General features: G+C 43.6%; 1 protein-coding gene across 2 annotated transcripts in view; it reads left to right on the top strand.

Moving 5' to 3' along the window:
- The window catches only part of POLA1 (DNA polymerase alpha 1, catalytic subunit), a 717861-nt gene that overhangs the window by 175338 nt on the left and 527533 nt on the right, over positions 1-14990 (top strand). For both annotated transcript variants that reach the window (XM_073616430.1, XM_073616431.1), the window contains exon 21: positions 6749-6878. In XM_073616430.1, the coding sequence (XP_073472531.1) occupies positions 6749-6878 (130 nt within the window). The remainder of the gene's footprint in view (positions 1-6748; positions 6879-14990) is intronic.

Below are 14990 nucleotides of genomic sequence, written 5' to 3'. Positions count from 1 at the left end.
GGAGTCCCTTTGAACCTTTGGAAGAAGCGCCACTCAGATATCTCACTTTTAAGTCTGTGTTTCTGATTGCCATGGTCTCTGCACGCAGGATCAGTGAGCTTAATGCTTTATCAGTTAAGGAACCCTATTTATCTATCTTCCCAGATAGGGTTATACTTAGAACAGATCAGAAATTCTTACCAAAGGTAGCTTCAGTACAAAATCGTGTTCAGGACATTGTACTTCCGACCTTCTGCCCCAACCCAGTAGGGGAGAAGGAGACTTGTTTTCACATGTTGGATGTTAGAAGAGTTTTGTTATGTTACCTGGAAAGGACAAAGCTCTTTAGACGTTCAGATTCTCTGTTTGTGTTATTTTCAGGCAACAGGAAAGGTTGCCAGGCTTCTAAAATCTCTTTAGCAAGGTGGCTGAAGCTAGCCATTTCAGAGGCTTATTCGCATGCAGGCGTGTCTCCTCCTGCAGGAATTTCTGCACACTCAACAAGAGCATTAGCGGCCACTTGGGCAGAGAGAGCTGGTGCCACCCCTGAACAAATCTGCAAGGCGGCAACTTGGTCAAGTTTTCACACATTCGTGAAACATTACAGGCTGGACCTCACATCTGCTAATGATCAGGCGTTTGGCAGAAAGGTCCTGCAAGCTGTTGTCCCGCCCTAAGGGGGTAAGTCTCTGTTATCCTCTCAGGTGCTGTCCTGAAAGACGCCTTGGGAAAAACCAAGTTAGACTTACCGGTAACTTGTTTTCCAGAAGTCTTTCAGGACAGCAACATCCCGCCCTATTGTATTGTATATACTATGCTGTGACTAACGTATGTGTTTATGTGTTCCAGCCGGGGCCGGAGGTCTTCTCTACTACAACTGAGGTATGGTAGGGAGGCGCCTCCCTTTAAAGTTTGGAGGAAGAAGGTGTTTCCTGTTTCCGGTGGGTGGAGTCGCTATCTCTCAGGTGCTGTCCTGAAAGACTTCTGGAAAACAAGTTACCGGTAAGTCTAACTTGGTTTTTCTAGCAAGAAATATGGTTTTTAACTTGTAAACACCAAATTTCAAAAATAGGCTTAGTCATGAAAGGGTCATATTGCTTAGAGCCCCGAACACCCTAGTGGAGTGCCTGCCGAGATGCGTGAAGGGTAAAATTTGGACCCCATGTGGGCCTTGCAACACAGAGGAGTGCATTTAGATGGGGATTGCCCTGGGGGGGGAGAATGGGTGGTGCATACCTGTTACATGCACATTCTTGGGTTCCTTACAGCATCTAGCATCAGTCTATTGAAAGGGTTGTAGGGCCATTACTACTTTCAGTTCTCATTTTCAAAACTTTTTATTTTTTTTGCAGTTTGAGCCTCTGCTGAGCCCAGATTCAGTTACAAGGTGTTTCTGCTGTCTGTCCAGATCCGTTTACCCTTCTTGTTCTTCCTGTGCGCCTGTAGCTTCAATTTTGGATGTTTTTACCCACCCATTTATTGCTTGAGGTGTCATGTACTGTACAGATAAAGCCGAATTAAACCCAAAAGCAAACCTTTATTATATGACAACTTAACAATTCTTTAGATGTGGTGACTGCATTTCTTTTTTCTTGTATTAGTCTTTCTTTTTTTCAGCATATGGTCTTGTCTGTTTTTCAACAGAACAAGCTCTCTTGTAAATTTAGCGTGTTACAACAAAGCAGTTACTAATGACAGGGGGTGCTGAGAACAATCAGCTTTTATTTACTCATGTAAAACCTTTTATACCAAAATAAAAAAATGTTGCTGTAGCTGCCTGTGTAACTGCAGTGTGAGTTGGAGTTTTGGTTCAATTTTGTTAATGTATCAAAATCTGCTAGTACACTTAACATTCCCCTTCTCTCCTGATGCTGTCCAAAGGTGCCTCTGCTCCTTCATCCCGATTGGGGGCACTCTAATACAGGTGGTGTTACTGGCCAGCTCACCAGGTAAAAACAGAGGGAAACGAGCCTAAAAAAAAAAAAAAAAAAAAAAAGCAGCCATCACATCTTAATGATTGGTAAGCTGCAATATTACATTTTTGGTTTTGAGTTTAATACTGCTTTAAGATGGCAGGAATATTATTGTACTTACCTTGGAGTACAGGGCACAGGTCCTTCCACTCTCTTGTGATTTCCTTACTGCTTGCTAAAGAACTGAAGCCTCATGGTGTGGGTGGGCTTATATAGGTACGCTGGTGAGAGATGTCCAATCACCTGAAGGTAGCGGCATATAGCCTATGATGTAAGGTTCAACTCATGTGTCCGTACTGTGGTCTAATATGGAGCTCACATGTATGCCAACATTCCTACAATTTCTCCCTGTGTATTTTATTCTTAGCAAATGTTAAAATGGTGATTTTTGCAGATAAGGAGATAGACGCATGCCTGAAATGGCTCTGCTGGCGATGTGCACTGTTGGGCAGGCTGGCATAACATTTTTACTTATGCCACCTTTGCTGTACTATCAGGCATTTTTGCGTTTTTAAGTATTTCTTGTTGGAAAAAATGTTTTCACGTTTTTCTAGGAAAAATATGAAGTGTTCCTTTTTTTTTTTTTTTATTACCTGACACCACAAATATTCCATTTAACGATGCAATGCACCTCTGCTTCTAACCTTGGATAGGTCATATTTAAAACATTGAAAATCAAAATTGTCTGTAGTATATAAAATATATGCTGACAAGTCTATATTCAGCTCACTGACCTGACCAGTCTTGTAAACAACAACCTTTATATTGGAAGAGGCTGCTTTTACATTGGAAATAATGCACAGGGGAGAAATTTAAATGATACATCATTTGGCTCACAGTGAACATGACAGACTGAGAGCTTCTTTAAATGTAAGAGCTACATATTCCATTAGAACAGATTGGTCCAGACATTGAACTAAATTCAGCCTGAAATTACTCTTACCTTGCACAGGAATTTAAAAATTGTTATACTTGTATTTGTTTGACCTCTGCAAATTCAAGGTAAACATTTTTTTGAAGGTGGTTTTAGCAGTTAGCATGCAGTGACAGGGGAACCATAGTAACCACATGTTCTCTTTTGTCATGTAGATATTTAAATGTAGAGTGCACTGTTGCTGCTTTTTTGCCTTTTTTTTTTTAAATATAAATCAGGGCCTGTAGTCTGTTTTTTGTATTTATTTATTTTTTATATACACATGGCAAAGGTCATCTAAATGTAAATGTGATCAATGTTAATGTAGTAAAACCCTTGTTTCGATGTATAGTTTGCAAATATATACACAAGGGCCTAAGGCAGGGACTGTCATTGCCATGCTTGTGGATGTCAGTGATTTATCCGTTGTGTGGTGACCCTTTCTTTCTGCTTTTATTCAGTATGGGCACATGGATTGTTCCTCCTGTGCAACCCCCCTCCTTATCTTTGTGGGACTTTACCCCGGTCCTGGCAGTAGTCATGCTTCTTGAGAGATTTTCTCACTTCTTCTTACACACAAGGCTGTCTATTTAGTGGCCGTTATTTCAGCTTGCAGGGTCATGGAGTTGGCTGCATATTTCTTCAAGGAACAGATTCTAGTTCTCCACCAGTTGAAGGTGGCACAAGGCCTTGATTCCCTTGGTTTCTTTGTTTTCATTTGAATCGGGATACAGTATATGTTGCCTTTTTTTTTGGTCCTACTCCTAAACATACACAACAGGCAATAATACACACTTAAGATGTTCGGGCCGTTTGAATTTGGGGTGTACAGCTTTGTGTCAACAGTCTGATTCCCTGTTTGTTTGCTTAAAGGACCTCATAAGGGTCAGGCTACTACCAAATCCACTATTTCTAGGTGGATTAGTCAGCTCATTTCTGAAGCTTATGGTAACAAGAGCCAATGAGCTTTGTCAAAGGCTGTTTGTGTCTACTTCAAGAAGACACACGGGGAAACACTCTTGCTGATTTTCCTGAGTCAAAACTTGTTTAGCATGAGTATAATAGACTAGGGAGCAGGGGTTGTAGTCTATTGGCTAATATTTTAGTATAAATTTAAATGCCTACATTGGTCATAGATGTGCAGTGGAAGCCACTACAATTTTAAGCCATGTCCTTGTTTGGGTAGGACTGTGATGTGTGCTTCAAGTGCCTGATTTGAGAATTGGCACGAATCAGAGTTGAAGTTTTCTAGTCTTGAAGGAAAAGGAGGGCTAAGATGCCCTTGAATGCTTTTAATTGAACCCAGTTGTAAAACCCTTCTGGACCTGGTTGGTTGTTGGCACTATAGGAGAAAAGAGCATCAAAGAATTCCTTTTTAGGAAAAGGTGTCTAGTTTATCTCCCAACTCCATGTTAGGGAATATTGCTTTATGTATATAGGGATCAGAGTTTGTCTCTAATTGAAGTGCTTCTGAGTGCAGGGATTTATGCACGGTCTCAAAATACTGCAATCTCTGTAATCAGAGCCATGTTTGATGTTTTTGAGGACACATTTAAAGCAGAACTAAAAGCCTCCTCTCTGTTTAAAGCCTAGTACACATGTGCCGAATGTTGAGTGGCATCGGTTCAATAGACATTCCGCCCATGTGTATGGCAGCTGGTCCAAAAGAAGCTGGTCTTTCAGCCAGCTTCTGTCGAAGGGTCATGACCAAAAAAGGTCTGTCGACCTGCTCCCGATCAGCGTGCTCAGCCAATGTCAGAGCACAGTAGAACTGCAGAGGAGATCACTGTACTAACATCAGATTGTTGGTAGAGTAGGCTGAGATCTCTGGCCACTATTATGTGTATTCCTCAAATTTCTGTAAATTATGCATGCGGTACTGGCTTGGCCCTTTCTGAGACTGTCCCAGATAGGGACAGTCTCAGAAAGTTGCTTTTGCAACACTTTAAACTTAACAAAATATATAAATGGCTTTTATTGTAAAACTGTGTCCTTTTTTAGGTATAAGGATTACAATAGATTTCAAAATATGCTACAATGAAACTATAATATTAGCGGCGCTAGAAAATCAAAAACTGTAGAAACTGTATCCCAATTCCAATACGTATGTCATAAGTCTATCAAAGTTAATTTGGGGTCTGAATCCAGCTGAATCCTGTCACCACACCGCGTGTGAGAAATCCCCTAAGGTAATGAACTTACCAGACAGTGCAAGGTAATTTGCTTGTATTAATCAATTCCTTTTAGCAGTCACTGCATCCCCCCCATCTAGGTATTGCTTGTGACAAGCAAGAGAAATGTACACATAGCGTAATCCAATAAAATTTATTTGATTTAATATATTGATTAATACCCACCCCCCTTACAAATGCACACTTACAAATCTTAAAATTCAAACAAGTATGTAATATTGCAATGGCTCCCATCTCACTTGCATGTCTCTCACCACTCTGCTGATCTCTCAGAGAGGCGTTCCCAGGTTGAAAAGACAGCTGATCGGACGGCGTAGGTAGCTGCGTGGTTGCACTGATGTTTCGTTATCACCCTCTCGCGAAGTGATGCTGTGACCACGCAGCTATCTATGCCGTATGATCAGCTGTCTTCTCAACCCGGGAACGCCGCTCCATGAGAGATCAGCAGAGTGGTGAGAGAGAGACATGCGAGTGAGACGGGAGCTATTACAATATTACATGCTTGTTTGAATTTTAAGATTTGTAAGTGCGCATTTGTAAGGGGAGATTTTATTGGATTACGCTATGTGTACATTTCTCTTGCTAGTCACAAGCAATACCTAGGTGGAGAGATGCAGTGCCTGCTAAAAGGAATTGATTAATACAAGCAAGTTACCTTGATCTATCTGGTAAGTTCATTACCTTAGGGGATTTCTCACACGCGGTGTGGTGACGGATTTCAGCTGGATTGAAACCCCATATGAACTTTATTTGATGGACTTATGACATGTATTGGAATTGGGATTCAATTTCTAGTGTTTTAGATTTTCCAGCGCCGCTAATGTTATAGCTTCACTATAACATATTTTGAGATTATTTGTTTATATTTATAGTGGCTGCTTATGTTTCTGGTGGAAAACAACATTATTGTTACTCTGAGCGCTGGGAGGGAGGTACCATTTAGAGCCCTTTCACACTGGGGCGTCGGCGGTAAAACGCCGTTATTATTAGCGGCGTTTTACCGTCAGTATTCGGCCGCTAGCGGGGTGGTTTTACCCCCCGCTAGCGGCCGAGAAAGGGTTAAATACTACCGCAAAACGCCTCTGCAGAGGCGCTTTGCCGGCGGTATAGCCGTCCCATTGATTTCAATGGGCAGGAGCGGTGAAGGAGCGGTATACACTCCGCTCCTTCACCGCTCCGAAGATGCTGCTAGCAGGACTTTTTTTACCGTCCTACCAGTGCATCGCTCCAGTGTGAAAGCCCTCGGGGCTTTCACACTGGCATGAAAGAAGCGGCACTTTCGGGTCAGTTTGCAGGCGCTATTATTAGCGCAATAGCGCCTGCAAACCACCCCAGTGTGAAAGGGCTCTTAATTTTGTGCTTGATTATCTCTCGTTTTTTAAGGATTACAATAGTTTTCTAAACTGCACTTAATAAAAGCACCCATTTTCAAGTGAATATTAATGTTCTGGGAACCTATGACATTACATGCTTTGGTACCAAGAATGGTTGGCTAGGATGGCTACTAAGTGACAGATGTCTAATGTTTGTGCTATGCTTCTCTAGCTGGTCAGATTAAAAAATAATATAACCATTTCTCTACCATAATTCTTCCAGTTGGGTGTTTTCATCTTTCTAGTTACATAAAGTGTAATGTAATTTTTTGCGCTTAATGTGTCTGAAAATATTCACTGTTCGAATTGTCCCTGCAGTGAGTCTTCACAGCTTCTCCATATGTTGGAAAACACCTGGATGGATGCCAAATTCATTTTGCAGATCATGTGTGAGCTGAATGTTCTGCCCCTGGCGTTACAGATCACCAATATTGCAGGAAATGTTCTGGTAAGTATTTATAAGCTGTTAGCTATTGCCTAGAGGGCTTGCAACTTGAAATAAACATGGGTACATTTCCCTCATACCCTATATGTAGTTAATGTCAGATCCCTCAATCTTGCTGTTTACAATTCTTAATCCGTAGATATGAAGATCCAGAGCTATAGTCCTACCTCTGGGAGGCAGGCCACTTGGAAAAGAGGAAACCCTTCCTCCTTTCCACAATCTATTTGGCAGCTTACACTAGACAGATGTTATCTTTCCACCTTTCTGCTATTAATCTGATTTTGCTCATCTGAAGTAACACCAAGCAAGGGTTGCCTTGTTCTTAGGTAAAATTTATAGCAGGTAAATTTAATCCCCAAAATAGTATGTATAACTTGCATTCTTTTAGGATCTGCTAGTCTGGAGAAAGTTGTTTTTTTTTTTATGTCTTGGATTCTCCTTTACGGTGCAACTGCATATGCAGAGTGTTTGGTTTCAGTGGCCTTTCCACCTTATCAAGGGTTGAAATGTAAGCACCACGCCACTGCTAAGAGGCCCAGATATAACTATATTCCATTAAAGGTCAGGGGTACAGATTAAAAAATAGCCAATGCGTTTTGAGGGTCTACGTGCCCCCTTTATCAGGGATAGAAAGATCATTAAGAGGCTTTTCATGTTAATCTGACATCAATACAAAGTCCCCATCATGGGGGTCATAATTAAAACCAAATAGTCAATAGTAATGAGTGTCAAAATTCAAGAGAACATGAGTGCTGAACAAAAAAATGATTATGGATGCTGAAAGCTAAATAACAATAAAAAAAAAGATAACACTAATAATCATCACTATTATTAAAATGATAGATTATGGATGAGATGTTAACCTAATAAAAAGAGGACGAAAAAAAACGTTGAAACTGGCATGTGTATAAATTGAACCGTACATTATACAATCAGAAAAATAAATATAAACAAAAAATGATGATGGCATAATACTAATTACTACCAGCAATCATAATGGTCATAATCACTATTAAAAAAAAAATACATTCTTGGCATTTGATCTAAAAGAATAAAATGTATGAAAACTTGAATGAATTTTGATACCCAGGATCCAGATCGTTTACACCAGGGGTCAGCAACCTTTTTCCACTTAAGGGACAGATTTAATGTATGGTAATGCGTGGAGGGCCGCATTCACCTGCTAATAAATGAAGATAGTAATAATCCCAACATAGTAATAAGAGTACAGGTTTACCTCACTTTAAGGTGCTTCACTAATACAAAGCCAGTTCACCCTGAAGGAGCATGTGTGGCGCTGGGGATTCGGATTTTACTGCCCCCTCCCCAATCCTCTGTCCTCTCATCCCCCACTGTAGTGTCCTCTGCACCCCCCCCAACACACACACACACACACACACACACACACACACACACACACACACACACACACACACACACACTGTAGGTAGAACTCTCCTACCTTACACAGGTGTAGAGCAGAGATTGGCATCAAGGTCTGGATGGGGGCGGGGGAACTGATGAGGTTAACTTTTCACGTTAAAGTGGTTGTAAACCCAGATGACAAAAGAAAAAAAAAAACCTGCAAGACAAAGGCATAACGAGCTCATTATGAAATGCTTACCTTAGAACGATGCTGTTGTGACCGGCGACATGTCGTCTCAGAGTTACTTCTGGGTTTGCGGCTCCGGCTCTGTGATTGGCTTGAGCCGCGATTACGTCACTCCCATGCATGCGTGCGGGAGCCCCCGGTAACTGGACAGCAGCTGAAGAAACCGCACATGCGGTTACAGTGAATATCTCCTAAACTATGCAAGTTTAGGAGAATTTCATGGTACCTACAGGTAATCTTTATTATAGGCTTACCTGTAGGCAAAAGTGGTTGTACAGGGTTTACAACCACTTTAACAGGCTGGTGATTGGTTGCCGGCGATCCTAGCAACCAATCTCCTGCTGTTTAATGTAAAATGTTAATTCAATGGTTCCTGCCCCCATCCAGCCCTGTGATACTCGACGCTGTCCAATGAAGGGGACAGTGGCGAAAATGTCTGCGGGCCAGGTACCCGTGAATTGATCACGGGCACTGATGGGTCGGACATTAAACGGTGGTGGGCCACGGATTGCTGACCCCTGATTTACATCAACATTAACACCTTAAAATGGTAGTAAACCTGTAATGCCGTGTACACACGACCGGTTTAGCCGTCGGAATAAACGCCGAAGGTTTCTCAGACGGAATTCCATTCAAGCGGTCTTGCCTACACGCGGTCAACCCAAAGTCCGACCGTCCAGATCGAGGTGACGTACAACACTTACGACGGGACTAGAAAAAGGAAGTTCAGTAGCCAATAGCTTTTGTCTCATACTTGCTTCACAGCATGCATCGTTTTTGGTCCATCGGAACAGCATACAGACGATCGGTTTTCCCGATAGGAATTGGTTCAGTCGGAAATATTTAGAACATGTTCCATTTCTAGGTCCATCAGAATTTTTGAAAAAAGAAGTCTGATGAGGCCTACACACGATCGGAATAGACAATGAAAAGCACTGACACCCCCCCCTTCTGGGTTTGTGGTGCTCCTGTGCTGTGAGCAGCCGGAGCTGCTATGACGTCACTCCCGCGTATCCCGGACCTTCAGAGCACATGAGCCAGTGATGTCACCGGCTGCATCCAGTGTGAATATCTCCTAAACGATGCACGTTTATTATAGGCTTACCCGTAGGTAAAAATCACAAAGCGGGCTTTACTACAGCTTTACAATAACAGTAAAAAAAAAACTATGGGTCCAGCACTATCTTTCCACTTGCCTCAACTGTTTGCACCTTATCAAGGCTGGGTACACACCAGAAGTTTTTTTTTATTTTTTATTTTCTTCAACCCAGTGGGCTAAAGGGGAAACAAACAAAGCTGATTGGATGCTGGTTTACCAGCATGCCTTCTCAATAGAAGCTGGTTGCAAGACTGACTTCTGTAGAACAGACAGCTGTACACATGAGCTGAAAGTTGGCCAGTTCCTGCCGAACTAGCTGTTTTCTCTAGATTTGCCTGCAGTGTTGCACTTGCCAGTAATATTCTGTGAGTATGTTCTTTTGCTTCTTGCTTTTCGTACCTATTTATTGAGATTTCTGGACAGTGGGATTTCTCACATTGTCTTGTTACTTCTGTTTTAGTGAAATGCATATTCGGATATGTAGTGTGTTCTAGAAAGCTCATAAAACCTCCTTTCAAACAGTCAGTGCAGGAAATCTATATCAAATTTGCTGCAAAAAATGTAAATGTTGATTTAAAGTGCATGAACACCTTTTTTTCTGCCTGTCCTTTTGGAGCACTGCTGGTGTGAACAGACCTCGGTTGGACTGCAGTGCGGTGTAACCCGCACTTTTCCATAGACCTCTATTAGATGCGTGTTTTTGTTGCATTTTCTAAAATTGCACGAGAGAGGCCGCATGAGAACTTTTGTGTGCACTTTCAGAAAACACATCAAAACACAAAATAGAAGTCCAAAAGAAGGCACAGTTTGGGTAACTTGCACGAAAACCGCAAGTACATTCAGCTGCACCCTTAAACCAGTGGCAACATTTTTATTTTACTTTTTATTGTACACTGTGTTAGGAAGAGTTAAGAGAAGTATGGACTTAATAAAAAAAAAAAAAAAAAAAAATGTACTCACCTTGGTGTATGCAGCATCAATTTCCCTGCTGGTTCTGCAGTGAGAACTGAGTGCTCAAACACTGCTGACTGCTCAGTTCTCCCCTCCGCCTGGCCAACAACCCCCCCCCCAAGCACTCACTGGAACTTTGGGCTGAGGAGGGGGCGGGAGGGGTTGTCTCAGGCTCTCAGCGGATTGATGAGAGGCTGAGCCAGGTGCCGATCCAGGATTCTGGGTGGAGCCCTGACCACATATGGTCAGGATCTTTTTAGAGCCTGGACTGGATGAGTGACGTTACCTTCTGTCGGCTGCAAATGGGTCACAGACGTGCAGAATGAACTACACTCCTGTGACCTACAGGAGAAATTACAGTCAAAATGGCTTTGGCTGTACTACTTTAACCCTTTCGCTGGCAGGCCCTGCGCTCAATTTTTAAATTCGTCCGGACCATTTTGCAATTTTTCCATTGCTTTTTTATTTTTCCCTTACAGGTTTCAGAGCTTTTAAAAGCCCCTAAAACCATATGTTATCTGAAAGCACATGACCAGTAACATAAAGTTGCTACTAATTTTTAAGGCCCTGCAATAATTGTCCAAATGTTTAAGCAATATTTTCACAGAAAATGCACTAAAATCATATTAGCAGATAAAAACACAGCAAATGTCACAAAATTCCTACTAAATATAAAAGCTTAACCTATGTTGATAACAAATATTTGCAAATTTTAAATTGCACCTTTTTGGTGAAATGGTGAAAACTGGCGTATGCAAACAATGTAAATACCGTATATACTCGAGTATAGGCCGACCCGAATATAAGCCGCGTCACCTAATTTTACTACAAAAAACTGGAAAAACGTATTGACTCGAGTATAAGCCTAAGGTGGGAAATGCAGCAGCTACCGGTAAATTTCAAAAATAAAAATAGATACCAATGTTTTTGAATATTTATTTTAAGGAAAAACAGTAAACTAGTGCTGTAAGTGGAAAAGAGGGTCACTAAAAACAATATGGTATCAACAATAACTTTAACCACTTGCTGACCGCCTAACGCACATATACTGCGGCAGAATGGCACGGGCAGGCAGAATCACGTACCCATACGTGATCTGCCTCCCGCGGGTGGGGAGTCCGATCGGACCCCCCCCCCGGTGCCATAGGCGGTCGGCTCCTGTTCGCGGGCGATGAGAGGTGAGGGGGAGGCCATCCATTGTTGGCCACCCCCTCCCGATCGCTCCCGGCGAATGAATATGCTTCCTTTCCCTCTGTAATGTAAACAGAGGGAAAGGAAGTGATGTCATCCCTCCTCGAGCCGGTCTTTTCGTTCCGGCGCCGAGGAGTGAAGACATCCAAGTAAGTTGCACCAACACTACACTAACAGTAGAACACGCAGGCACACTTGTCATCCCCCAGTCACCCCCCGATCACCCCCCTGTACCCCCTGTCACTCTGTCACCAATAGCAGTTTTTTTTTTTTTTTGCATTGGTGTCAGTTTGACAGTTATAAGTGTTAGGGCAGTTAGGTTAGCCCCCTTTAGGTCTAGGGTACCCCCCTTTAGGTCCAGGGTACCCCCCTAACCCCCCCTAATAAAAGTTAACCCCTTGATTACCCCCCGTCGCCAGTGTCGCTAAGCGATCGTTTTTCTGATCGCTGTATTAGTGACACAGGTGACGCTAGTTAGGGAGGTAAGTATATAGGTTCGCTGTCAGTGTTTTATAGTGACAGGGACCCCCATATACTACCTGCTAAAGGTTTTAACCCCCTGATTGCCCCCTAGTTAACCCTTTCACCAGCGATCACCGTATAAGTGTTACGGGTGACGCTGGTTAGATAGTTTGTTTTTTGTAGTTTATTATAGTTTATTACAGTTTTAGGGCACCCGCCGTTTATTACCTTATAAAGGTTTAACCCCCTAATTGCCCGGCGGTGATAGAAGTTAAGTTTTTAGGATCAGATAAGGTCTGCTTCGCCCCAGGCAGCGTCAGGTTAGCGCCAGTACCGCTAAAACCCACGCACACAGCATACACCTCCCTTAGTGCTATAGTATCTGAATGGATCGATATCTGATCCGATCAGATCTATACTCCCCAGCAGTTTAGGGTTCCCATAAACACAGTGTTAGCGGGATCAGCCGAGATACCTGCTAGCACCTGCGTTTTGCCCCTCGGCCCAGCCCACCCAAGTGCAGTATCGATCGATAATTGACACTTACAAAACACTAAGCACACATAACTGCAGCGTTCCCAGAGTCAGGCCTGATCCCTGCGATCGCTAACAGTTTTTTGTTAGCGTTTTGAATCAGTTGCTAACAGTCAGGAGCTTTTTTGCCTGTGAGTCTCACTAGTGTACCCCTAAATTTAGAGCCCAAAATGGCAAATCGAAGGTACACTAGTGAAGAGGCCTACACGTTTCTGAGTATGACAGATAGTGAAGAGGAAGTCACTCATCTGTCAAGTTCAGGCTCAGAATACGAACCTGTAGAGGACAGCGGCTCCATGACAGATAGCTCTGACGACGGAGTTGTGGTCCCTGCTAGGGTCAGGCGTACCAGACCCCGAACTTCTTCTGTCCTTGAAGTGCAAGAACTGCAGGGCTCCAGCGGCCTAGTACACCCTGGTCGTACATCCAGCACTGCAGTAACACTTGGTGACGTGGCGAGTCCCATAAGTGCAGTTCAAGCTGGCGAGGTGGCAAGCACAAGTAGTGTCCCGCTGCCACCAAGAAGAAGACGAACACAGGCCCGTCGTGCCCATAGTGCCCTTCCTGCTGCATTCGCCAATCCGAATTGGGAACCCACCACTTCTGCAGCACCCGTACTTCCCCCTTTCACTGGCCAACCCGGAATTCAGGTGGAAACAGTTGACTTTACGCCACTGGATTTTTATTCGCTGTTTTTCACCGAAGATCTCTTTAGATCTATTGTGGACCAAAGCAATTTGTACGCTGGTCAACACATCGCCACTATTCCCCAGTCCTCCCTTGCCTGAGATTGGAGACCAATTACGGTCTCCGAATTTAAGATCTTTCTAGGCCTTTCCCTCAACATGGGCATAACTAAAAAGAGTGAGTTGCGGTCATATTGGTCCACTGACCCAATTCACCATATGCCCGTGTTCTCTGCCTCCATGACCAGGGCACGATACGAGCAGATTTTGCGGTTCATGCACTTCAACGACAATGAACTCTGTCGTCCTCGTGGAGACCCTGCATACGATCGGCTCTACAAAATTCGGCCCCTCGTAAACCACTTCAACCAACGTTTTGCAGACTTGTTTACTCCCCATCAAGTTGTCTGCGTTGATGAGTCCCTGATTAAGTTTTCTGGCCGCTTGTCATTCAAACAGTACCTTCCCAGCAAGCGTGCCAGATACGGGGTCAAGATGTATAAGCTCTATGACAGGGCCACAGGCTATACATGTAGATTTATGGTTTACGAGGGCAAAGATAGTCACATAGAGGCGATAAACTGCCCTGACTACATAGGAAGCGCTGGCAAGATAGTGTGAGACTTGGTGTCACCCTTATTCGGAAAGGGGTACCACTTGTACGTGGACAATTATTACAATTATGCCACTTTTTAGTCACTTGTTTGATCATCAGATTGGAGCATGTGGCACCGTGCGACCTAATCGCCGGGGCTTTCCCCAGCGGCTTGTAGATTCCCGTCTTAGGCTGGGGGAGAGAGCCTGCTTGCAGTGTAATAATTTGCTCGCTATGAAGTGGAGGGACAATAAGAATGTTTTCGTTCTTACCTCCCTTCATGCAGACACGACGACCCAAATTACTACTGCGACTGGTGTTGTGGAGAAACCCCTCTGTGTCCACGAATATAACCTTAATATGGGAGGGGTGGACCTCAACGACCAGTTGTTGGCGCCGTACCTAATTGCCCGTAAGGCCAGACGCTAGTACAAAAAAGTGTCTGTTTATTTATTTCAATTGGCTTTGCTGAATGCTCATGTGCTATACAGAGCTTCAGGACGGACTGGATCCTTCCTTAAATTCCAGGAAGAGATCGTCAGAGCCCTTCTGTTTCCAGACGGTGCTCCACCTCACCTTCCCAATCCAAATGCAGTAAGCCGGCTGCATGGGAGGCATTTTCCTTATGTCCTCCAGAGTACCCCTACCCAACGAGCCCCCCAAAAAAGATGTCGTGTCTGCAGCAAGCGCGGATTTAGGCGTGACACCCGGTATTGTTGTCCCTCCTGTCCCTCCTGTCCTGACAATCCTGGTCTATGCATTGGTGAATGTTTTGAACGCTACCATACACTAGTGGAGTATTAGCGTAGGGTACAGCACTGCACAGACTAGGACACACTTCCACAGGGTATGGGGCTGCGGGCTTCGGTCTGCATTGTCCCAGGGAAAATGGCCGCCGACACACAAAAACATGGCCGCTGGAACACAAACACATACCAAATATGGCCGCTGGAACACAGGTGCACTAAGGACTGCACAGCATATA

The sequence above is a fragment of the Aquarana catesbeiana genome, linkage group LG02, assembly GCF_042186555.1.
Source record: "Aquarana catesbeiana isolate 2022-GZ linkage group LG02, ASM4218655v1, whole genome shotgun sequence".
Taxonomy (NCBI): Eukaryota; Metazoa; Chordata; class Amphibia; order Anura; family Ranidae; genus Aquarana; species Aquarana catesbeiana.
The sequence above is the reverse complement of the archived record's forward strand: the minus strand, read 5'-3'. Positions and strand labels throughout refer to the sequence as shown.